The 26,847-nt window shown below is 36.6% G+C and overlaps 1 protein-coding gene across 8 annotated transcripts in view; it reads right to left on the reverse strand.

The window, feature by feature from the left end:
* The window catches only part of Pdgfd (platelet derived growth factor D), a 247,557-nt gene that overhangs the window by 18,591 nt on the left and 202,119 nt on the right, over window positions 1–26,847 (reverse strand). For 6 of the 8 annotated variants that reach the window (XM_087212345.1, XM_087212344.1, XM_087212346.1 and 3 more), the window contains 2 exons: window positions 15,765–15,827; window positions 11,004–11,202 (listed from right to left, as the gene is read on the reverse strand). In XM_087212345.1, the coding sequence (XP_087068471.1) occupies window positions 11,004–11,202; window positions 15,765–15,827 (262 nt within the window). The remainder of the gene's footprint in view (window positions 1–11,003; window positions 11,203–15,764; window positions 15,828–26,847) is intronic. The other 2 variants (XM_087212347.1, XM_087212348.1) reach the window with 1 other exon arrangement.

Below are 26,847 nucleotides of genomic sequence, written 5' to 3' on the forward strand. Positions count from 1 at the left end.
GCATCCTACTGAAGCTCCCTATGTACCAGCTGGACCGCCTCAGGAGGGGCCCTAAAATGCTGGGCAGACATCACATTTGTCCTAACTATAGTTCCAGGAAGTGTTTTAGTCTTAAACCAGAACTGCTTGAGGAGCAGTAAGGGGTGGTCTTTGGGGGCAGAGGTCAAAGATGAAGTATGATGTGGGCAGAATTCCCCTAAGGGCAACTGAAGGACAAGAAGTCACAAGTGTGGCCTAAGTATCTGTTAACTCCAAAAAGTCAGCTAATTTCACTGAGAATAAGAAAGAGATCAGCTATATGGTCAGATGACCCTTTGAAAAGGAAATTAAATGGCAGCTAGACTGATGTCCTACCCTGAGTGAATTTTCAGGTGTGCAACTATGCTTTGATTCTCAGGGGCAGGGATTTATACCTAACTGTTAAATGCTGAGCTCAGGGACACTGTGGGGACTGAATAAATGCTAATCGCTGTGCATAATTTATTGCTGTTTTTTCTTCCCTTGTAAAGACATGTCATAAGTTTAGCCACAATCAATCCAGATTTAAATTGAATGAACTCTGTCTTGGGAAAGGAACCATTTTATTGCTGCTAAAGCCCTGAAAATAACTGCAAGCAAAGCAGAAAGGATTATATAAATGGATTAAGAAGTACAGCAATCATCCATTACAAGTGTCACCTTGAGATAAATACTGATGCTGTCCTGTGCATTACTGGGCCTATGGACAAGGCTGATGCAGAGAGCCAAATCTGCTGCCTATGATAATGAGAATGTGTATGTCTGACACAAGGAATAAAGAGGTGCAATTAGCAGGAAAGGCTCATGGTAGATGGGAGGGAAGAGGGGGAAGGAAGGAGATACCAGCACTCAGTTTTTACTTTAGTTCAGCTTCCTGCTAGGCACTGTACATACGATAGATAACATGTAGCTGTTCCCCACCCTTTCGAAGTAGGTATTATTTAAGCAAGGTGAATTGTAAATGGTGAAACTAGAATTAAAAATTTTCAAGGCACTGCTTGAAAGAAAAAGATCAACATTCCTAGGGCTTATCAAGCTATATTAGAGGATATTAAACTGAACTTAGATCAATGAATTGGCTTAGACCAATGATGGTATTCCCATCTCCAGGAGATATCTAACCCAAACTACAGCATGCCTTCCCTATGTGAATTGAGGTAAATTCTAAGGTACTCTCCACAAACCAGAACAAGGCACACGTGCTTTATTTTCCTCTAAACCAAAGTCCTCACTTTGTACAACCATTTCACTGAGGAGCACTGGCAACTTCTGTTTCTCACCTGACATGAAAAGATTTACAGTGCTGTCAGTTTTATACACTGATGTGCCTAAAGACTATGGACTAGTGAGACTGCTGTAGTTGCCCTACTTATCAGGTGACTGAAACCACTGAGGCACTCCATTTGGAACTAGAATGAAAAGGTTCTTCTTACTGGATGCAAATAACTTCAAGGCATGACTGCAGACTTTCTGCAGGGATATTGAGTTTCCAGTCAAAGAAGACACTTGAGACAGCGCAGTAGAGCAGGGAGCAGACAGAGGCTGAGCAACAATTAAGACTCCTGATATGCTGGTTGGAAGGACTCTGGCATGAGCCTCGTGAAAGAGTTGGCATACAAAGTGGTACAAATCCTGGGAGAAATCCTCCCTTTTCCATTCTTGTATCACTTTCCATGGCTGAACATTACAGAGCAGCGACGATATTCCAAATTTAATTCATAGGCCCATTAATTTCATCTAATTTCCATTATTTCACCCCAGTGTACATGTTATAATACAGTGGTACCAAGTCAATTTTCCTATAAGGTCAACATTGAACCTAACCACTGAATTTGCTTCAGTTCTCATCTAATTCTGTTTGTGACCAGAATAGTGGAAAGAATTAAGTTCGTGAACCAAGGTATGACTATACCTATTTTTCAGTCCCTTTGAATTTGAGGCTTATTTATTCTTGTATCTTCAAGATCGGCTAAGTTTTTTGGGCTTTGTATTGACAGTCTTTTAGAGGAGCAGAGAAGACCCATTGTCCCCAAAGTCTTCCTCTGGAAATCTTGGTCCAGAGTGGGAGGCAGCATAGTGCATGGAGGGCACGTCCTGTGAAGCCTGGCCTCAGAGTACAACTTGATCACAGAGGTTCTTTGGGCTGTGGTCATAATTCTGGGATCTAGAACTGGGATGGGGAAGGGATTAGGTATGGAGGATAAATTACTTGTATAGGAACTGTGAAGTTTTTCACATAGACAATTTCAGGAAATCTTCACTAAAGCTAAAAACTACATACCATTATTACCTTTACTTTTACAGTTGAGGAAATTGAACCTTTGAAAAATTGAGAAAACAATCTGTCTACAGAATCTCTTATCCTCCTCTCCCATTTCTTTTCCTCTAAAGATAGGACCAAGGACAGCTCAGGTAAGTCTCCCTTTTGTAAAACCATTTGATTTCATCACTTAAAAACAGAGTGCTGTAAAAAGAAACACACATCATCTTGGTACAAGACTTCTTTGCAAAGAATAGGTATTTAACATCTACTATCTGAATGAATCAAAGAAACTACTGATTTTCTGTTCAATTTTTCTTATTATGAAAAGGGATTATTATTTCAATCATCTTTTAGAGGTGGATTAGAGTATCATCTTATATGCTGAATGGCTTTTATTTCTAACCTACCTTGGAGTGTGTTGTAAGTGCTAATGTGTTAGGCTAGAGATGACATACTAGGGCTCTAGAGTCAGCTGTACCATGGATGAACTGCAATGCATGAAGAAAACTAGCACTAAGACTTGGGGAACCTAGAAGTAGTACAACCAGTGTGAAATCTGGTTTCCAGAAGCCTGGCCCTCAGATACATATCTCAAGGTGGTAAGGAAAGTGTCCTTGACCAGTGGAGACTGCTACCACAATCTGTTATATAAAGTGTTAAACATTTCGCTTGGATGTTGCAACACTAGGTTTATGGTGCTTGGGTTGGAGATGGATGGGAGGGGAGAGGAATATATGAATAATTGTACTTGTTGTATAACACACAAACAGGGGTTCTCAGCCTTGTTCAAGGTTCATAAATTCCTCAGGAGTCTGTTCATCTTTATAGACTTTATAATCTCACTGTGATTTAAAAATTCCCTCTTCTATAAATCAGGACATAATTGTGAAAAATGTTTTCACAGTTCAACTTTGATTTTGGTAGCACAAATAAATCGGAAAGAACAGCATTTAATATTTCAATAATATTTAATAATACAGTATTTTACAACATTTAATGAAGAACATTTAGGGCATTTTTAACCTAAAATCATGAAATATAAATTTCATCATTCGCTTTGTTGTTTTAATATCCAAAGAATGGAAACATTTACCATTTGTACTTAAAATTTAAATCACATCAAAAAGGCTCCTGACGAGATAATTGCTGATTTTCAAGGTTTAAAAACATTGCGAAGTAATGAGAGAATAGAAATTTACTGAGTGCCTACTATGTGCCCAGAACTGTATGAGATGCTTTCAAAAACTCGAGTCTCATTAGGTTTATAATAAATCTTCCTTTTTGATATTAGTACTTCCATTCTAAAGATGTGGAAACTGAGATGCAGAGGAGTTCAGCAACTTATCTAAAGTCAGTAGATATGTACTAGATATTCAACAAATACCCACTGGAAAATCAGTGGATGACTGAATAAACTCTCTGGAGGCACTGGATTAGGCACTAAGGTAGGTGACACCAACGTAAGGTGACTCTCTGAACCCTAGGAGCTCAGGACCTGGGGAACATATGTAGCACATCAATGAAGTGAAAAATAAAGAAAGTCAGAAAATGATGAAGAATTAAGAAAGTCTATAAATATCCTTCTTTCTCTCCTTCAAGACTATGAGTGTCTGAGCTCTAAACATTATTGAATTGCCCACAGCATGGGCTTTGCAGCCAACAATGCCAGATTTGTGTCATGGCTCCCTACTTTCAAGTTGTCACAGAGCCTTTCTGAATTTGTTTCATTTATTATGTGAAATAAGAATAATACTAACCTCCTGCCAAGAAATGTATTCAGGCTGAATGAGTTTAGAGTGTTTGAAGCACAGGTCCCATCCTCTCTCTCAGTAGGTATGCCCCAAATTATTGTTGTAGTAAGTAAAGCAGATAAATGAGGTCAGGTTAAGCACAGAGTTACCTACAACCAGAACTAGCTGAGACTCCAGTCAATGATCACTAAGGAAAGGAAGGTCATGGCTATCTTAAAGTAAAGACCAGAAAGCAATGATCATATGTGTTTGGGTTAATTTCAAGGAACTGAACATTGTCCTTTGCAAGTAAAGACATTTCACGAGCCAAATCTCTCAGCACCAGCAGTTCCTGCAGAAGTGTGTGTCCTAGCATCAGGGCTGTGTCTCTCTGCCTACAGTTGGCACAAAAAAAAGGAGTTTCCCAAAGCTTCACAGAAAAAAAATGGGCAGAGAATACACAAGGCACACATGCTTACCTTTAACAAGAGTAACTGGTGTTTACTCAGACACTGATAGTTTTCCACTATCAAAAGGATCTCCCCATTAATTTGCATTTGAATGATATGTCTAAGTGAGAGGAATAACTTTGGTGATGAAGGTGGTATTAGGACAGCCTTAAAGGTAGACAGCCTCATCTAGGAGAAAAGAAAAGGTGGCCCTGACACTAGGAAAAAAAATAACTGAAAATGTCCTAGTCCCTTTGCTGAGATTTTCTTCAAGCATTTTAAGTGTGCACCCTCACAGACACCATGTAACATGATAAATAGAAATATGGCTTTTGTTAATGTTTGCTGACAAACTCAGGAAGTGGGGATTCTGGACACTTACAAATTATATGGGTTAAAAAGTCTAAGTCTAAAGCCTAAGGAAACAAATAGAAAGTTTAGCAGAGGAAACATCCAATAAGCAAAATGGTACCAGAAAAAAGATTCCGGGTAAATAGTATCCTAGAAGAATTTAGTACTTGAGAATTATTTTCTAAACTTTTATGAGTATACTAATTATACAGATATCTAAATATGACAATATTTGGATATTACAAATGAGGATGACTGGCGTATTGGTGATTATCTCAAAGCTCTGCAGGGAAGAAGTCAGAGTTCAGAGATAAATCTTGGTTCAGTCAGGGCTCTGTAAGTAGTTCAAGTAATAATAGTAGCAATAATTGATTGAGGGCCCACTAGCTGTTAGATAGTCTACCAGTATTTAATACCAACACAAGTTTTCAAAGTCGTTAGAATTAAAGTCATTTTACAAAGTGCAGAAAAGAAAGCATTAGGGGTCTATACTTTTAGGATTAAGAATTTTTTCACAAGTTCACTTGACTCCAAAGCCCATGGTCTTTTTGAAGTAGGATAGAAGAAATAAAAACTAGGTAGAAAGGAGACAAGGTAATTGAGATTTTAAAATTGTACTTGTAAGAAAAATTGTAGCTTCAAGACACAAAAGTTACTCAAGCCATTTTTTCTCTTCTGAGAAATTCATTCAAGAAAAAGTCCTAAAGATCATAAAGACACAATAAGCCTGTAAATCTGGGCTTTAAACCTATCCTTTACACCCTCCATTCTCAGGAAGCAGCAACATTGGTGGATAGCATATCTCAACTTCAAACACGTGTAGATGGTTTACACTGTAACCTGGCAAAGATTACACATCCTAGGTCACCCATCTTGAAAACACCCCCTATAATGTACCCCATGTTGCCTCATGGTAGGTCTCATTTCCCTAAGAACCCACATTCCCCTCTTGAGTATCTCCTATATTTCTGTCTAATAAACCCTTCTCTTGCCTCTTACTGATATGTCCTGAAAATTCTTTCTCTGTAATGGGAGTCAGTGAACCTACAAACTTATTCAACAAAATGGGATACACTCCTTATTTCAGCCTCAGGGACCCCAGATCCAGCCCAGTGACATTTCTAACACAGCATTCCTTCTTTTGCTCTATTTCCACCAAAAAATTTACTGTAAACACATTTAATACTGTTAAAACTTGGTGCATACTACATGGTTCAAGAAACCCAATGAAGTTGACCTATTCTCAATAATAGAAATTAAAAAAAATAAAACCATTGTGAGTTAATGTCCTCATGTCTATGTTTATTTAACTTTCAGAGAGGTAGCTATAGAGTACTGGTGTCTCAAGAGTGACCTACTATTCACCACTGGTGTCAGTAAAAGGCTTCTTCAGAATTCTCAATGATGCATCAAATTAGCAGAAATAAAGGTATGACCACTGAGCATTCAGATTCTGAAATATAGTTCATTACTTAAGACATTTTGAAATTATTTCCTATATTCTACATACTTTTTTGAAAAAGCACAACTGGTATCCTCCTGATAAACATGCCATGGGATGACAAGGAAATATCAGTACATGATGAGTATTTCTTTCAAAAAAGGTATTCTGACCCAAGAGAATTTAGAAACAATTCAAATATTTTAATATAAAATACATCTATTTTATTTATTTCTCAGTTTGTTATGTCAGTTATTTAGTTATAGTTTGCAAATTAGATTCAAGTGTGTTAGATCTTAGAACAAAATGTTGTATAGAAAATAATGGGCATTAGATGATCTAAAATGGTTTGGTAATTGTTCCAAAGTTCCAACGTCTAACCATTTAGTGCTTATAAAAATCACATATTTAAAATCTCATTGTTTGCAATTATTTTAATGTCAAGGTATTTACTTTACTCAGTATTAAAATGCTGATTTTTTTAAAAGAGGAGTCCATGTAAATTTTGGCACATATATCTAAAAATGATAATTTGGGAGAAGAATGTATTTTTATTAATAGTTCAAAGCTATTAACTTGGAGGAACACATCTTTGCTTATACTTCAATCATAAGAATAAAACCACTATCCTTCCTTTGCATTACAACTTGGAATTTTCTATGGCAATCACACTATCATTCTGGAAAGTCAAATTCTCCTGGGAACAGCAAAGGAATAAGTCTCACTCACAGTGTCAATCTCCATAAATCACCTCTACTTTAAGGTACAGTCTAGTTAGAGCTCAGGGGTGATTATTTCTTAATTTATAAATGTTGAATTTTATGCTATGAGCTTGAGGAAATACATACTGATCCTATGTTCATAGGTAGAACTTTTAAACAAATCATAGTTTAGTTTTAGTTAAACTGCAGTGGTCATGAAATAATTTAGGTAGTAATTGTACAGCTTCTAACAAGAATATTCATAGAATTTTATCTAATTTTGTACAAATTTGCCATATTCATTAGAATAGCCATTAGAAAAAATAAGTGAAACTTGAACTTTAAAAGTTTTTATTTAACTTTTGGGTATCTGTGATGTTGAAAACATGGGGCTAAAATTATTGGCAAAAACTGAGTTTTAGAAAAATTGCAGTTATCTACAGATTTCAATTATATATACTACCCTTTCTCCATTACCCGCTAAGAAACTGAAAGTTGGACATATTAACTTGTTATATTATCTTCAGGCCAGAAGCTTTTGCAGGCAAGTTTGAGCTTATCAACTGTGAATTTTTAGAAAGTAGAATTTAAACATTGAACTCTGGCTTCAATACTGCCATCTGTCTCTCTCTTTTCCCAAACTTTCACTGTCCACTTGTTTCTCATTTTCAATGGTCTTCTTGAAGAGAACTAAAAACTCACTAACACCTACTCTGTCTTCCACCAAAGAAAAAGTAGAAGCAAAGTGTAAAATTTAATTTTAAAAATCTTAACTATTTCTGGTTTATTAAGTTCTTCCCTCAATGTGTTTATATTTTAAAGATTATGAAACCTTATGTTTTGTATGTTCATATTCAAATGGCTTCTTGGGATCTTGCTTTTTTGGAGTCCTGAAAAATGTCATATTGATCTGTATGAGTAAATTGGGGGAAAAGGACACTCAGAAGATTAATAAATGACAAGCTTGTTTCTATACAACATCATTAAGACATTATTATATTGATAGTAGGGAACTTTTGGGAGATTCTGTAAAGTTCATGTTTTACCTGACACCTAATGGCTTCTTTTTATCCTTAACTGCTTATCTGTTCTCACTCTGTATTTACTCTCTATTTCTGAAACATCAGGATACAAGCCATGAGTGTGTGTTTTTAAGTTCTAAAAGCAGAAAATGCCAGGTGAAATATTAAACCTGACTTCCCTTGCTTTTGTAATTCATCAGATAGTTCAGCATCAGTGGAATGATAAACAATTAAATCAGCACATTTGTACAAGTGTGGAAACAGCAGTGACTTGGCAGGGTTAAATAAAACGGTACAAATCTGCCTTTGGGCCATTTTAAACCAGACATTAAGAAATGAAATCTAAGCCAACAGGGTGAGAGAGATGGTGTTTACTTTGTCACAAACATTAAGTAAAATGTCACTTTGAATGTTTTTGCAAGGTTATTTCAATACCAAAAGTATTCTTAGGAAAGCTTCACTCCTTTATCTTTGGGATCACTCACTGTCTGTAAAGTTCAGGTAAAATACTGGGTTGGAGATGTAGCTCAATGGTAGAGTGCTTGCCCTGTAGGCACAAGGCCCTGAGGTCAATCTCCAGTACCACAAAGAAAAAAACAAACAATGAAAGAAAAAGGAAAAAAAAGTATATTAATGTTGGATTAGCCGGGGATTTAGCTCAGTGGTTCCAGCGCCTGCCTTGCAAGCGCAAGGTCCCGAGTTTGATCTCCAGTACCAAAAAAAAACCAAAACAAACAACTAATGTTGGACTAATATCTTCAATTTTACAAATATTAATTGAATATCCAAAATGTGTAAGAAACTGTCAAGTGCTGGAGATATAGCATGAACCTTCTCTAAAATAGTTGCTCTCGACTGCAAAGGGCTCAAATGATCCACAAACAATTTTAGTCCCACCCCTCAGTGATTCTGAGTCATTGTGCCTCAGGTGGAATTAGGCATCTGTAGTTTTTCCAATGTTCTCCATGACAGTAAATATATTCAGGCAGAGTTAAGGCCTTTAGGAGGTCCTGAGGCCACATATTCCCTTAGAGAAAATACAAAGATGGAATAACAGTGCAGTAATGAGGCATACTGTGTAGTGGCATTGTAAGTACTCTCAATTTTGCTAGGGACAGGGGTATCACAGAGACAGGACAAGGGATAAGGAAGGTTTCACCAAGGAAGCAAAGAAAGCATAGTTCAGAATTCTAAGCTGGTACAGCTACCTACAAATGCTTCAACTTGTGCTTCATAGCAGGTGCTGTCAAGGGACCATGAACAGTTCCCAGAAAGAGATGCTATTACATAATGTATTAGCAATAAGGAGACTAAGAAGGGATCAGTGATGTTGGAAAAAAAAATCACAAAACTTCTAAGGGTTAGGATCTGAATCCAGTTCTTCTCCCTCCAACACAACATAAGTTCCAACGAAAAGATTGGATTTAAGTGATTTTCAATTTTTAACATTTAATATTAATTTTAATATTTTAATCCAGAAAGAGGTACCAGGAAGGGATGCCTCTTGAATTGCTATAGTGGCTGAGATGCTTGAAAACAAAGTCAGATTTTATTGTTTGTCTCATTTTTAATAATTTGACTGTGCTTCTTTTTTTTTTTTTTTTGGTACTGGGAATCGAACTCAGGACCTTGTGCTTGCAAGGCAGGTGTGGCCCCACTGAGCTAAATCCCTGGCCCTGTGGGTGTGCTTCTTAAACCAGGTGAATATTTTACTTTTTTTTTTTGAAGTTGATCTAGTAGAATCCCCAAATACAGCAATGGCTTACAGAAAAACAATTTCTCCTTTGAATTGAATCCAACCTGAGCCCTAAGGAGGTTCAGACTGAGAGTTAGTGGTAGTCACATAGCATAGCTCCGCAACATCAGGGTCCCCTATGACTCTTACCCTCCTTTGTGCATTTTAAGTATGTAAGATTTATGATCTAACCCATAAGCCAAAAGCTCAGGCAGGAGTTTACTAATTAATCATTTTGCCCCAAATGTTCCTATTGGTTGTGCTAAAGCAGCTCAGGTTCAGTTCTTAAAAGTATCCTTGATAATACAAAGTGTGGGAAAGCAAGCAGTATCTTAGCTAATACCGTCACATCTATGTGATGCAAGCCAGCCATATGAGACCTACTAGTGAAAATTTTAATAACAAATCTTATCAAATAAAACAAGGATATAATCAACTAGAAATTATACTTTTATCCAATCAGAGGTAATTATGTTACAGAACTACACACTTAAATAAACACTCTCATCCTAAGATCATATCACTCAGATGTGTGAGTAGGATATTTAGTTTTTAACAGTTTTAGAATTGTTTTCACTCACAATGTTCTGTGTGCCTGAATGTTCCTCTCTCACCTCCCCTCATTACATTTCCTGCAACTTCCAAATGAACATGTGCCCTCAGATGCCTCTACAATACTCCGTATGTTCTTCTGCCTCCCTTGGGACATTCACCTCCCAAGTATAGGAACCATCCAGGCATCAAGCAAACTGTACTTCCTGCTAAAAACTTCATAGAATGAACATCAAATGCGAAGAATGAAATTTTCCAACAGAATTTCGGCTGTTAACAGGATCCTTCCCGTCAGCACTGCCAGCCCCAGCTGGAGTCAACCCTCCCCTACCAGTCCGAGAGGCACAGCATACTGTTGTGCAGTGCTGCCCCTGGAGGCAAGAGACCATGACGCCCCACTGTGAACTAGCCAGCAGTCTGCCTTTGGCCAGTTGTTTACCTCCCCTGATTTTGATTGCCTCTGTTGTAAAATTAGGACTAATAAGGGCTTATTTGTCAAGAAACAAGAAGCTGGTCCTCATGTTTTTATAAGGTCTCCACACTATGGCAGATCTTCGGAGGAAATCTTTCTTATTTTTGCAGAAACAACATAATTGGATCAAAAATAGAATATATAGTAATGGACTGATAGTGATCAACTGATTTAAATAAATTAGTTATGTTGCATTACTAAGTCTTATTTGTTGCATCTATTAACACTGCTATTTACTTAGGAAGAACCTCCAAGTTTTTATTTCTTACCTTTTGACTTTCGATCATGGTACGACCTGCCTCGATAATAGGGGGTGTCCAAATACAGATTCTCAAGATCTTCTTGCCATGATTCTGGATTGAAGTGCTTGAGCAGATCCTCCACAGTATCAAATTCTGCAACTGTTTTGTCCAGAGCATCGGCAGCGAGAGCGGGATCAGTTACTGATGGATAGTGATAGGATACCCCCTAAGAGTGACACACAGCTCAGTGTACTCAAAAAAAGTCCATTGCTGTGAAATACAATAGTCATATAGCTATATGGAAGGAACATAAACAAACTTCTGATTTTAAGACAGCATATATTTATGGGTTTTTGGGGGGGTGGGTTTGGTACCGGGGATCGAACTTAGGTCCTTGCGCTTGTGCAGCAAGCGGCGAAACCACTAATCTAAATCCCCAGATATTTATGTTGTTTGTGTTCTTGTTTTTTTTGTACTGGGGATCGAACTCAGGATCTTGCGCTTGCAAGGCAGGCAGTGGCACCACTGAGCTAAATCCTGGGCCTGACATCATAGGTTTAAACAGCATGCAAATACAATCTGGCATTTACTGGCTATATTCATAAATAAGAGTGATTAATTGGTAAGAAATAGTCATTCAGTTTTTTGGAAACCAAAGCCAAGCTGATCATAAAACTTCTAGTTCATCTAAATGTATAATAATTTACAAAGAGATAGCCTGGATGGAAATATAAAAATTAACTCACCCAATTTCTTGATTCAAGGTCCCAAATCTCCCACTTTTCAACTAATAATATAATGGTAATAATTAAAATTCTTAATTCCTTCCCAGCAAGTTTTGTTAATTTATTCCATTCTCTCACATCTATCCTCTATAATCTCCCTTACAGATCTCTTAGTATTGCAGATGTTATGTAAACAGTGCTGGACTCAACTCTGGAGACATTTTGATAAAATTTGGAACTGTAACCAACTTATTTACTGTCAACAGGGATAATTATCCCTGAAACTGGCTCCCTTAAGAGTACAAGATTCACATGGAAATTGTGTTAAAAAAAAAAAAGTCATAGCTTGCTAGTGTTCCCAATTGCCATTAAAACATTCTCCAGAATACTCTTTAAAGAAGGAACAGGGCATCACCAGGAGACTGGAAAAGATTATGTAGTTTGTCATGGAAATAAAACATTCCCACATAAGGTTTCCAAGCACTTACCTCACTAACCCTTGGACAATCTAGAGGTAAATGAGCCATGATTCAAACATCTCTGTAAAAATTCATGACCCATTAACAAGGAAATAGAGAGCACACAGCTTCAAATGATTTCTAAATGTCTTTAAAGAAACTGCCAAACAAATAAGATCCCCCAAGGGCAAATAACTCTTATCACTAAGGGAAAGTGGAAATTAATGAAAACTTGCTTTCCTGAAACTTAACTGCAGCATCCTATCAAGAAACAATATGTACTGTAGCTTCAGATACCAAAGCTCTAAAATTGTATTATCACCCTCAAGCCATGCTTTCTCTCTTTCACCAAACAAAGTTCAAAGGTCAGTAGTGATTACATGATCACTTGGTCTCAGAGGAACGCTCTCTTTTTAGGAAAATGAAGGCATGTGTTGTATCACTGGTGTAATTCTAGACCGATTTTCAGATATTCCCTACAGGGGAAGGAAGTAAGGGGGAAGACAGGGGATGGAGAGTAGGATGGGAGGCATGAGATAGATAATGAATATATTGGGCCAGATTTTTTTGTCTTTTCATTTAGAGAACCCATGCCTCTAATTTTCTGTCGGCCCTAACAAAATAAGTAGACATCCTTATCCGGACCAAACTTTTCCTGCCATGCTACTTTCAGGCTCTGTGTATGAGTCCACTCTATGTTCTGCAAAGGCATAACCAGGGAATCACTCAGCTAGTTACACAGTACTTGTCATAGGTTACTGAAGAGTCTAGGGATTTGTTAATAGTCCAAACCAAGATAAAGACACCCTCAACCACCATCTTGCTGATATGATATGGCCGTTATCTGGGTTCAGCAATATTTGTTATTCTGTTCATGATAGTGTGTGTATATTTGTGTGTGTGTGATGTGAGATGAATCCTATATATATCATCTCTTTCACATCTCTCTTGATACCAAATGCTGGATAACACTGATAATTCAGTACTGGGATTCCAAGTTCCTATTCAACTTGTATAGCTTACCTGGCTCATATTCGTGTGACAGTTTATAATTAACCTTGTATCACAATAATGTACATCTAAGATCCAAATATTGAAATGAGCTGACCAAAGTTAGGAGCATGCCAGCATGTAACAGCTTTGAAATTAAAACTCTTCCTAATTTATTGGAATAAAATCAGGGACATTAATCAAGCCTTTCCCATACAGGTAAAAGCTTCTTGCAATAGGTGTGGAGAAAATGGATGCAAGGAATTTTCTGGGTTGGCTCTAAAAAGTGTCTGAATGGAATAAAAAAAAAAAGTGTGTGGTCAAATAGCTCTGTAAGCTCTCAAAGGACTCTCAGACCCTGGGACGGAGGGGGAAGTCTAACATCTTCTAACATTAAGCTGAAGAACAAATCCAAACCATACATAAAATGTGACCTTTTATATGGGTTTTACTGCTGCTTGCAAGTTTTGATTCAAAGTGCTTGACAGATACAATAATAGTTAAGAAAATATTTATGAGTGATTAGGTGACCTAATAAACCCCTGAGAACATTTGTTTCTGAAGTCAATATTTAAAAACTATTTTTGAGGGAAAGATTAATTTGGTATACTTCCTTCAGCTGCACTATAAATTTGATCTGATTTAGATTTTTGTTATGTATTTATAGAAGTCAATTTCTTTTTCTTTTTTTGCGGTATTGGGAATTGAACTCAAGATGTGCTTGCGAGGCCAGTGCAATGCCACTGAGCTAAATCCTTCGCCCTACAGAAGTCAATTCTAATGTTAACTGAACTACTTTGATAATAATTTACAAACAATACACTATAAACTGCACTGAACAAAAACAAAGAAGGTTTGCAAAGAAGAAAATGGCAGGTAAAATGAAGTTGAGAAAAGCAACTGTGATGTTCTGTTCTGCAAAGAGGGCTAAATAGTACCTCTTCTTAGAACTCAAATCAGAAATATCTAGTGGATATGGACTGGAGGCTGAGCATCCTCAGATACTCCAAACAGATGGGACAATCTCTCTGTTTCAAAAAGACCTGTGCAATTGTTTGGAACTTAAATGTTCCAGCAAAGCTCATGTGTAAAAGGCTTGGTCCCCAGAGTGGTTGGTGCATACTGGGAGGTGGGAGAGCCCTTAGTGGGTGGAGACTAATGGGAGGTCCTTATATCATCAAGGGCATGACACTGAAGGGGCTTGTGGGTACCTGGCTCCTGCTGCCTCTCTTTTGCTTCCTGGTCATTAGGTGAGTGGTTTTGTTTTGCCATGGGGTTGTGCCATACTGTACTGCTTTGCCCCAGGCCCAAAGCAGTGGATCCCATTGATTGAGGACTTCTAAAATTTCTACCCAAAATAAACCTTTTCTCTTTGTAAGTTGATTACCTCAGGTATTTTTATACTATTGGAAAGCTGACTAATTCTTCATGGATTATTTTTAATTACTAAGGATCTTTAAAGTATAATTTTGTACTTGGGACAGAAATAATTAGACCTATTATGACCTATTATGTATAAGACGTTTGAGAAGCTGGAAGCTCTCTCCAGACTCAACCTTGGTTGTAAAGGCTGCCACTGGCTGCCCAACCTCTCTGCTTAGTTTGAACAGCTCCTCAGTGTTACCTGCCTTGTTTTGACTTTTACTCTCCTGAAATGACTGGCTACACTGAACAAGGTTCAGAGCATGCATTCTGGAATGTCAGAAGCAAAGAAAACATTCATAATATCACCAGCAAAGGCTTCATCTGTCTCTTGATCAGATGGTATTTTAGTCACAGTTGCCCCAGGTGATAGAATCCACAGCTGAGGAAATTCTGCTACATGAGTGAAATTTAAAAAACTTCCCAAGACACAAAAGACAGTGTGTTACTTTTGAAAAAAAAAAGATCAACTGGAACTTAGCTGCATGGATGCGCTTTAGGACCATGGACATGATTTCTGAATGCTCCTGCCCTTTCTATGAACAACTGCATTTATTAACTTGTGTTTTATTGCTACATAAGCACTACATGTATGATTGGTGAAAACAAGGTCTGCTCTATCTAAAGTAGATAAGGAGACAGAGTACTAAGAAATGACTAAATTTGGCGAAAAAAATGGGGTTATGAACCACTTTGAGCTTAAGGGTGAGTTATGTTTTATGTCTAAGTCAAATAGAATGCTCTACATGCCTGTTTTGCATTTAAGCTATCTTACTGTAAACAGATTTTTCAAGTCTGAAAAGACCCTTGAAAACACAAAGATTAACAGCTTCTCCTGGAATAATCAGAAAGCTATTTTGAAATTGCACACTTGAATTAGCCTGTGGATCAATTTGATATGGCCAGACAATCCTCTTGTTAGAACACTCTTCTTTAAAACTGACAAATATTTATGTTATTGGCTACCCCAAGTTCCTACAATCATCTACTGGCAATGCTTGAAAACCTTTCTTAAAGAGAAGCCAAAGTGTTCAACATAATCTACCATAACCTGAAAGAAATGGAGAAACATATCCTCAGGATTTGGCTTTTGGTTAAGCCACAGGTCTTTAATGTAGTTTAAGTCCTTCTGGGGTTGACCTTAGCTATTCCATCAGTTTCTTTTGATGGCAACAGAGTAATAAATTACTTACTGAGGTAGAACTTGTGACTGACTCCCAGTTGGTTTTAGAGGCTGCTGCAGGTTGGAAATCTTCCTAGAAAGCAAAGAAACATTGTGCTAGTCTGTTCAGTTCATTACGTGAACAGTTTTAACACCTTCTTAGCCTTCTGAATCTTCTTCCAACTAAGTGACATCAGAAAGAGGCTACATACTTACTGAACAGGTCACGTTCATTTTAAGTATCTCACCTCAAGAAATTTCTCATTCATGGCATGGACAATTATATTAAAATTCTCAGGGCTGGGGATTTAGCTCAGTGGTTCTGGTGCCTGCTTCCCAAGCGCAAGGTTCCGAGTTTGATCCCCGGTACCAAAAAAAAAAAAAAAATTCTCAGTGGAAAATGCACAGAGAAAAGTTTAAATTTTAACTAGGCTGTCTAGTGGAATGTGACCTCAGACAACCTCCTTAACCTGTCTAATCCTTCCCTTCTTCATCTTTGATAGGCTGGTATGAATTGTTTAGATTATAGGCCTGTTCTGAGAATTGGATATATTCATTATGTAATTTTAACTCACACTCAATAAGGTGCCTAATTAAGGGTAATAATTATCATTATTGATGTTCATTTTGTTCAAACTAGCTTCTGCATCATGTCTACTGAGTTAGTACACAATATTGGTAATCTTTCAATGTATAAACTAACTCCCAAAGGCTGTTCAGGACTCTGTGTGAACATCAGGATGAGTGGCAGGGGAATAATAGTTGTGGGAGTTATGAAGTACTAACCACCACAGCAGGTGGTCTGGATCTTAAATCCCACCCTCACCCCAAGGTTCATATGTTCAGAGGTAGGGCTTTTGAAAGGTGATTAGAACATGAGGGCTCTGCCTTCTTCAGTGGTTTATTCCATTAATGAACTCATAATTTAATGGCATTGTTGGGAAGTAATGGAAATTTTGGAGGTGGGGCCTAGATTTGGGAGTAGATGATGGGGAAATAAATTTGGAAACTATGTCTTATCCTTGGCCCCTTCTCAAGCCAGTCTCTCTCTCTTTCTTTCTCTCTTTCTCTCTCTCTCCATCCTTCCCTTCCTCCCTCTCCCTTTTTTTCCTTTCTCTCTGCTTCCTAGCTGCCATGAAATAAGCAGCTTTTCTCTGTTACATTCTTCCTCCATGATGTTTCCACCTCCTCACAGGCCTAAAACAACAGAGTCAGCCCACCATGTACTGAAACTTTGGAAATGGTGAGCCAAAATAAACTTTTCCTCCTCTAAGTTATGTCACATATTTTGTCACAGTGACAGAAAACTAACGCACCACTCAAGCAAAGATAGTAAAGAGTGGGCCAGCAAGTTATCTCAGACAAACTTGAGGAGACTTTTGAAACAATGGATCGCACAGAAAGAAACTTTTTTCAAAAGGCGAACTTATTTCCCATTTGTATGTGATTTCCATGTTATTTAATCCAGTAGCAGTAAATTTAAAAAATATAATTAGATAGGGAGCTGATTCTGTCATCTTTACATGGTGTCACAGATGGCTTCTTAACCCGCTAAAATAAGTCACCTTGGTGAATTTTTTCCAGCCTGACCAGCAAGCTGGAGGTGTTTTGAGATGATACTGAGAAATATTCAGCCATTCAAGTCTGACAGCTTATTTACCTAAGTATACTTACTGAATGAGAGCTAAGTGTCAGTCTAAATTTCATTAACATTTCAAGGAGTTGGAAGTGCATTTGTTAATTGCTCACGATGAGACTGGTTTATATATAAACATTTGTGTTGAAGAAAATTTCAGTTGTTTGCCAAGCAAAAACTGAATGAAATGTGGGGTTTCAAGGAATGAATGTATATTTAAAACTGGCTAGACATCATTACTCTAATCTCAACTTCATGGAAGAGAAGAAACAGAAAATGTGGTCTATGCACTCTACAAAACAGAATATATATAAAAAGGACACTCAAATATCACATTAGAAAGATGTAAGCCAGCAAATAAAAGTTGGCGTTTATATGAGTCATGTGCAGGTAAGCAGGTTAAGACTGGCAACAAGATAAGAAAGAAAGTAGCTTTTCCACATCTTGAAAAAACTATTTATTTATTTTTTGGTACTGGGGACTGAACTCAGAACCTTGTGCTTGCAAGGCAAGTGGCGCGACCACTGAGCTAAATCCCCGGCCCTGAAAAAACTACTGATATGAAGACAATTTCCAGGTATATTAGTTTACTTTCCATACTATAACAAAATATTTGAAGCTCAGTATGAAATAAAGAAACAAGTTCCTCACAGTTTTGGAAGCTAAAAGTCCAACATTTAGCAGCCTTATTTATTATAAGGCCCCTATAGGAGGCCTTAAGGGGAGCCTCTAAGGAGAACCTAGTGGCAGATAACATCACAGTAGTAGCATGTGTTAAAGGGAGAAATCACATGGAGATAGGAATCCAGAGAGGGGAGAACTACACTAATCCCTCAGTGACTTTATGATCCCCACTAGGCACCACTGTTGAAGGTCCTACCATCTTTTAACGGTGCCATACTGGTGACCAAGCTCCCAGTACTTGAGTCCCTATACTTGAGTATTTGAGGGTCACACTCAAATACCATCCAAACCATAGTTCCAAATAAGATAAAGGCTTGAGCAATTCTTAGATCATAAAGTTTTCATTTTCACTTATTCATTTACTATTTGTTAATATTCTCCTATGTAACAGTGTACTTTCTAAACTGAGGTTAAATCACATGGAAATAAACTATCGGAATCCTCAGGGAGTTCAGAAGGCAAATATATAAATAAACAGATTCAGTAAAGTCATGCAGGTACTCTGATATCAGCCTAATTAGAATAACATGAAGGGTGGTAGAAAATTGTTTCTGGAGTGGAGGTGCACTGGAAAAATGTCCTATAAGAAGGAGACTCTGAGTGAAGTTTTGCATTATTGTTTATATCTAAAATGTCTCCCCAAAGTTTCATGTGCTCAGTGGTAAGGCTTTTGAAATGTCACTGGGTCATGGGGGTGCTATATTCCTCAGTGATTCCATTGATGAGTTCATAGCTGAACTCATGTACTGTTAGGAGGTGAGGGTAGCTGCAGGAGGTGGGTAACTGGGAACCTGGCCTGGAATAATATATTTGTTTTTATTTATTGATATATGTTTGGGATTCATAATATTTACCAATTTCAGTCGATGCTTGGCTGGCTCCAGGGCAGAAATGGCATGGTAGGAGGACACGGCAGAGGAAATCTGTTCATCCCATGTCATTCAGGAAGAAGATAAAGAGAGAGAAATGCACACTATACACTTTGGGGAGACAGGGATAAAAAATGATCAAGAACTCCCCTGCCATGTCCTCCTACCATGCCATTTCTGCCTTGCAGCCAGCCAACCATGGACTGAACTCACTGAAATCATAAACTCCTCCTTTAAGTTTCAGATGTTGGGTATTTTGTCCCAGCAAAGATAGGAAAGTGACTAATATACCTTGAAAGGTAAGTAGATGGCTGCTTGCAAGAATAATGGAGTAGAGTACTTAAAAGGAGGGAGATGCTTAGACTATATGAGAAAAGTCTACAGATAAAGAAGAAAATTTCTAGGTAAAGTTAATGCCATGTTGGACATAGCATGTTTACAAGTGTTTCTACAACATACAAGTATAGATGCTCAGGAGGAAGTTCCTTTTGTTAGATATCATGAGAGAGAGAAACTTAAGGAATAGATCTGGGAAATATCAACACAAAAATGACAATCAAAGTAGATAAAGTATTATGTTGATAACATGGAAAAATCAGAAAAAAGACATTTAAAATCTTGGAACTGGAAATAGGATTAGGATTATCTAGTCCAATCTCATTTTAACAATAAGAAAACAAGTTCTCAGAAAGATAAATGACATGATCTGTGTCTGGCAAAGCTAGGACCATCAGGAGAAACTATGTGGTGAACTTTCACACTATTACAGCTGCCTTGAAGAATGTTTGCATGGGGAAGAAAAGACGAACCATGACCAAAGAAGGAATTATTACATCAGCAGAAAAGGCAGGAAGTAATGTTGGCAAAAGCTGTTTGGAGATGTTCTTTGAAGCTATTCCTAGTTATTCAGACTTGATACCAATACTTAATTCTGTGACTTTAGTTTGTTTTCTTACATAAACTCATAGTGAAAATATATTGCTAAGCTTTTTTTAAGTACAAAAGGCCTGTCATATACAAGTAGCTAGAATAATGTTACAAAAGAACTTTCAGTTTCTGTAATTTCTGGCTTGCAGAATTCCAGTCAGAAACTTTGATAAAAACAAATGATAAAGGATTTCACTAAATTAATGATAAAATGTAACTTTATCCTCTTCTAGTAACACAACTATTAGACATTTTAAAGAAACCAACTTTCTTTTCTGTTACTTCAATATTTTGCCATCATTTATGAATGACATATATAAAATGAGTTTATAAAAGGGAATAATATCCCTTATAAAAATAAAATACTGCACTGTCAAGGGTTTTGCATTGAAGAAATCTGAGCATATGGAGGAACATAGTGATTTTGCCTTCTAAATATATCCTCAGTGTGATCATTTTTCATCTCTTCCACCATAATCTCCCAAATACAAGACATTAGCAAGCCTCCCTGTATCTTTCTTCCTAAATCCACATTCCACATAGCCACCAGAATTATCTCTTTCAATATTAAATCAGATCATTTCTATCCCTTCTTAAAATCCTCCAATAGCTTTCCAGTACACTGGATTATTTGTCAGATCTGACTGACTGCTCTCATCAAGATGAGTGACTTCATTTTGAGTATGTGACCTCATCTCCTGGTATCACTCTCTGATTTGTTGTTCTATATTTCCCACTGTCTCCACTATGTGGCTACACTGGCCTTCTGAGAGTCCTTCACAAAACACGCCAAGCTTCTCTCCTTAGGTTTAGTCTGCTGCTGTTACTTCTGCCTGGATGTGACTTCCCCAAATGTTCCAAGGGCTGGCTCCTCATCATTTGGTTGTCTGCTCAAGTTTCTTTTCAAATCTTTGGAGAACACCCTTGAGCATGCTGTTTAAAGTACCCTACCCTTAGTCACTCTATTTAACCTGTTTAATTTTATTTAAATTATTAATGATCATGTGAAATTATGTGATGTTTCTTTGTTGATTGTCCCTTTCTCCAATTAGAATGGCAGAGACCTTGATCATTTGCTTTTTACTCTATCTCAAGTTCATAGCTGAGGTTTGGTTTAGTCTTATGAGGGACCAGCAGTTAAAAGCCAGAATCTGTTCTTACTGGTTAGAACTTATGTCAGTCATACTATTTGATATATAATATAAATATAATCCTAGTTAGACTGCATGCTTTTTCAAGTTCTAGACTATGGAAAACAACATCCTTTTACCATCACTTTAGGTAATGCTAAAATAGAACAAACAGGGAATAATCATTTCAAATGTGTCAAAGCAGTTTATCTTAAAAAGAGCACATTTTTGTGTTTTGTTAAAGCAAACTTACACAAATCTCTGAAAAGCCATGTCCTATTCCACTGAGGAAAGATAGCTACTTGGTAATTCTAAGAATTTGGTATACATTTAGCTCTTGATTTTCTTACCTCCTACTCTTGAACTTCCGTAACTTCCATCCTAAATTAAAGAAGCTGATAATTTGGGTATTTTGTTTCCTCAGTCTATGTAAGAAATCTTGTGGTGTGGTGTGTGCTTTATCCAACGACCTCTGGGAGAAATGGAAACTCAAAGAGCCAAATAAATTGTTCAGCTTCCCCAAACTAATTATTACTGGAGTCAGGGTTGGAACTCAATTAGCTAATCTGCATCTTGTAGTCACATGCTCTTTCCAACTCAGCAAATACTGTGATAGATCACTCAATTATTATAGGCATCTTAATCAGCATTGCCTTAATCTAACACAAATTAATATATATCATTAAACACAATAACTTATTCTTAGCTATGTCTTCATGTTAAAATAGTTCATAAGTATAATTTAGCACATTGAAATAAACTCACTTTCTAATTCTCTACATTTTACTATTTGGGATAGTTTTGAAAACAGATATGACATTAGATTTTTACTTTCAAAATAGCTTGGTATTCATAGTTTGATTTTTATGAGAAAAGTGTTATGGACTAGAAAGCTGGGTAGGCATGTAAAAATAAAAAAGCTTAAAATACTGCATGAAAACACAGATAAATATATAAGGGTAGTGAGGAAGAGATTTTTTTAAATGAATGCTGAAGTCAGTATACAAAATCTGATACAACTTTCATATGCTAAATATCATACAAATCCAACAGATCAAAATTTAAAATATGACAAATTCATATACATACTTGTAACAAATATAATAAACAGTTAACACCCTTAAAATAAACTCCTAAAAACTCAATGAAAGAGTATGTGCCATATAGTAGAACTTTGTTAGATAAATGTACCAAATTGAAGTAGAATTGAAAATACATTTAGAGAAATACTAATATTACTCCTGAGTAGGGCCAGGGATGTAGCTCAGTGGTTCTACCGCCTGCCTCACAAGCACAAGGTCCCAAGTTCGATTCCTGGTACCCCCCACAAATATTAGCCCTGAGTGATAGATGGTTTTTATTGTCTTCTTTTTGTTATATATTCTAAAATGTTCATTATAATCACCTAGTATTAATTTTAAATGATACATTTTTTAAACATTGAAAAAATAGATTGGGGTATGTATTATCATTTTTCCCTAAAGCCTTATCTGCTATATTATCACTTATTAAATAATGTCACTTATATTTTCCCTACTGGAAAAGAAAAGATTTTCATAGATGTCCTTCTCATGAACTACTAAATAGAACATTGTCTAACTACTGGAACTTAAAGAGTTCTAGAATGATCACACTGTCTCCCACTCAGTACAACATAAACTTCTAATATCTTCAAAAATAGTCATGAAAATATACAATTAACCATAAACTCAGATTTAGGCATTGTTCTGTCAGGCACTGTTTGAGAACAATTTACCTGCAGAATGAAAGAAAATACTGTATAGCTGAGGACAAATGACACTACAGGCAGTAAATGTTTGGGTTTTTTTTGCTGTACCAGGGAATAGAACTCAGGACCTTGTGCTTTTGAGACAGACCTGGCACCACTGAGCTAAATCCCTGGCCCCAGAATTTTTTTTTTTTGGTACTGGGGATCGAACTCGGGTCCTTGTGCTTGCGCAGCAGGCAGTGAAACCACTGAGCTAAACCCCCGGCCCAAGCAGTAAATGTTTTTAATAACAATCTTTGCTATTAAAGACTAACAGTAGTAGCAATCATCATTTTCAGAAAGGATATTTTCAGTAACAATTCCTTGGCATTGATTCCCTTGAGCCATCTGAGACAGAGCAGGTGGTGTATCAAAAGCTAACAAATGATCCACTTGTTCATTTCCCAGAGCAAGTCTGCTCACACTTGACCACTGCACGCCTACATGGACATCCAAAGGAATTCCTTTTCTGTTCCTTGGTAGTGCAGCTGGGACTCTTGTCTTTGGAGACAGCTGTTGTTGGGCCAATATACCAAACATCTGAGATGATAGGTTGTACCACCTGTTCTTGGCTCTCAGAGAATGGCTATTCATTTTTATCCTAGGTAATTATGATGCATGTGTGTAGATGAGTCATAAACTCTTCATTACTAGAGGGATATATTTCACTACCCCTTAAAATAAAATATGCACAGTTATTTGGAGTTTTTTAAGCTTTCAACCAAAATAATCTTTAACTTACCAAGGATAACTTCAGGGAATTTTTTTAAAGACATTGTTACAATATTTTCTCTCATCTGGAAAAACTTTCTTCTGTTTGCTTTTTTTATACTAATTTCTGAGAGGTAGAAAATAAAGGAATTTTGCTTCTTGACTGAACTGATGTTTAGAGATTTTTTTTTGAATTTGAAATATACACGGAGGGATTTCTCATATTCAGAAGATAGTAATTAACAAATACACTATCCACATCTATACCTTCAGTGAATTCTTCATCTGGTTTTGACACTGCTTTGTGCATGATCCACTGAGGGAAATTCAAATAATGCTAAACTTAGAGCCTGTGCCCTGGGATTATTTCACAGGGAAGATCCTTTATAACAAAGGCTTTTGATGCTTCAGTATCTGAATTTATGCCACACAGTTAAAAACAGTATATGCCAAAATGACTGAATCATCAATGTCCTAATATCTATAGGAGTAGAATAAAGCAAATATTACCCTTGGGTGAATCAAACTGTGTGATCTGAACAAAGCTTTACAATTATGCTTTGTTACAGACTCATCATGAAACCTGCTCTTCTCCAAATAACATAACATGAGCAAGGCCTGAGCAGAAGGGCAGATGTTACTGACAAGAATATTTAATACAAGTACATCAAGACTGTAAGAATCAATAGTTAACAAGAATCAAAGATTATCTTTCAAAAATACAGAATCTGTCTATTGAATAAAGTTTGATTCTCAGGGATATAAGAAACCCTGGATGTGAGTGTTCTATTACTGAAAAAATGTCATTAATTGAATATAAATTTAACAACAAATATCTTTCAGAGATGAGACATGCTTGCATATTTCCTCTGATTTAACAGTTAATTTATAACTTATTCATTTATCATTACTGATAACAAAAAGAACTATTATGGTCCATGAACTAATCATCCATATAATTTTGATGCTCATGTCAAAATATTTTTTAAAAATTCTTTTCTTCTTATGTTATGAGACAAGGAACGTTTTGAACTTGCTGGTTTCCCACTTCTTTTTTTTTGCAGAAACAGGGATTGAACTCAGGACCTTGTACTTGCCAAACAGGCATGGCTTTCTACTTCTTTAGACTGAAATTAGTCTGGAAAGTTGCACTCAATACAATAAACAAAGGTTAAAGGCAACCCTAGTCCACTGGTTCTAGTAGGTAAAAAAGATAATTCCCCGAGGGAGCTGATAAGATGTCACTAAATTGGTGGGGAATATGGGAAGAATTTTCAAGAGTTAGAGAAGGCTCAAGGCGTATTTGCAGACAGATCAAGGGGTATCTACTAAAATAAAAAAAAGAATGGACAATCTGCCACTGTTTGTGCACCATGACTTGAGAAAACATAATAATTCTCGAAAGAAGAGATACACAGTTAAGAAGTTTGATTAAAGCCTACTTCTGTCACACCACAAAGCCTTAGCAAGGGGCTGCACAGAAAATTGTATACTGCAAAACACTGCATCCATCATGTTTGGTACAGATCAAATGGTAAGTGAACATTTAATTTACATTTAGAAAATACCATCAGAAGTCTTTCTATAATATGTTGTTGAGAATCAGGGCTCAGATTTAAATTTTGTAGTTGTTGAGCATAAAGAAAACTCTGACTATTCTGTTGTAACTTACTGCTGTCACTTATGGAGCATAGATTTTATGGTGAATACCATAGGAAATCTCTTCTGTACATTATCTCATCACTTCACAGTGGCTTTAAAAGACAAGGAAGCAGAGAAACAGGATGCTAAAATAATTTGTCCTCATGGGAGTAGATCTGGTTAGTATGAGGCTCTGTAGATATCTGAACCTGAGGCTGATTCTCTACTCTTTCATCTTTGCTGAACTATTCCTCTTTCATTTGTAAAGAATATTTTTATAAGACAAACAATCTTCCCCTTGATTTGTACTAAGAACAGGTTTTCATAAATTCCTTAAATGAATTTCAAAGAGAACATTTGGTTCACTTCACCAGGACCCTCAAAATTATTAAAGATTTGTACTTTTGATATCATGAAGCTGATCTTAAAAACAATTTACACTATCAAACTAAAATGGATGACACAAGAGAGCATTCTGCTACCTTAGGAAAATTAAAATCTTAAAAGGAAGAAATATTGCTTTAAATTATTTGAGACTTCATTTCTTTGCATTTAGCACAATGCCTGGTATAAGGGGAGCATGTTTGTTTGTTTTGTTTTTGGAAAAGAAATCTTGTTTCATGCTCAAACTTCAACAAACCATTTCATGACTGTGTGCTAAAATTTATACCTCCAAGAACTTCTAATTTCTTTGTACTTGACTGGCATTATATAAATATATTATCCCTGTTGTGGCTAAAGATAGTTACATTATCAAACTAATATTAGAGAAAAATGGAAATTACAAACAGCACGAAGATTAAGGCCATGTCACTAAAATCCCTTACTAAAATCATTATCTCCATAAGCTCAAATTATTCTATTGCTAATTAAAACTTGTAAGATCTGACTATAGAGAGAAAATATCATTTGAAGTGGAAAACACAGAATCATAATAAACACAACTTTCATGGTACTAGGAAGTAGATGACTTGTTAAATGTTATTCTGCAAGTGAAAGGCTTAAAAAGTAAAGGGGAAAATCCTATAGGAGGAAGTCAGTCATAAAGCATTCAAAAATTATTCATTCTTCTTAAAAATATGAATATTTCCTAGAGAGGAAATATTCGACATTTTCCTGTACACATTCACCTTTATCTTACACTTGACCTATAGCCATTCATCATAGCTGTCACCCATCATATCTGTAATTTGGTACTGTGGGCTACACTGAATGTAAAATATTTAATAGCCATGTTAGTATTATATAACTATGTAAATGAAGTAACGGTTAATTCAAAGTAATTTTTTCTTGTCCTCATCCTCTTCTTAGAGAATTTCCAGACACACTTCTGTAGTAAACTAGAGAGCCTGTACAAAAGTAGAGTACTCCGACCCTTCTAAATCACTCTGCTGACAAAAAGTAAGACTCCTACATTCTTGACCTTGCAGTTCCTCTTTTGACGTCCCACTCCACTAGGGACTAATCAAAGCAGTCTGCAAGTTTCAGATCTTTAGTATATGTGCTGCCAAAGTGAGTACTGCAAGTTTCAGATCTTAAAAGCAGGTTTGCTGTCTGGGTCCATTATCTGAGTTTGTTGGAGCCCAGTGCTAAGCACACAGGTCTCATCCTGATAAAATGTAGTAAAACTGCATGGAGAAGAACTAATTACTGTTATGAAACTTTGTTTAACACCCATGTGACAGACCTCCTTGGAACAGATGTGTGGTTTGATCCATAGAACTTCATCAATCCTTCTGGATAAACAA

This window comes from Heterocephalus glaber, unplaced genomic scaffold, assembly GCF_053883595.1.
Source record: "Heterocephalus glaber isolate CG9 unplaced genomic scaffold, H.glaber_assembly_v1.0 deba00001429, whole genome shotgun sequence".
Classification (NCBI taxonomy): domain Eukaryota; kingdom Metazoa; phylum Chordata; class Mammalia; order Rodentia; family Bathyergidae; genus Heterocephalus; species Heterocephalus glaber.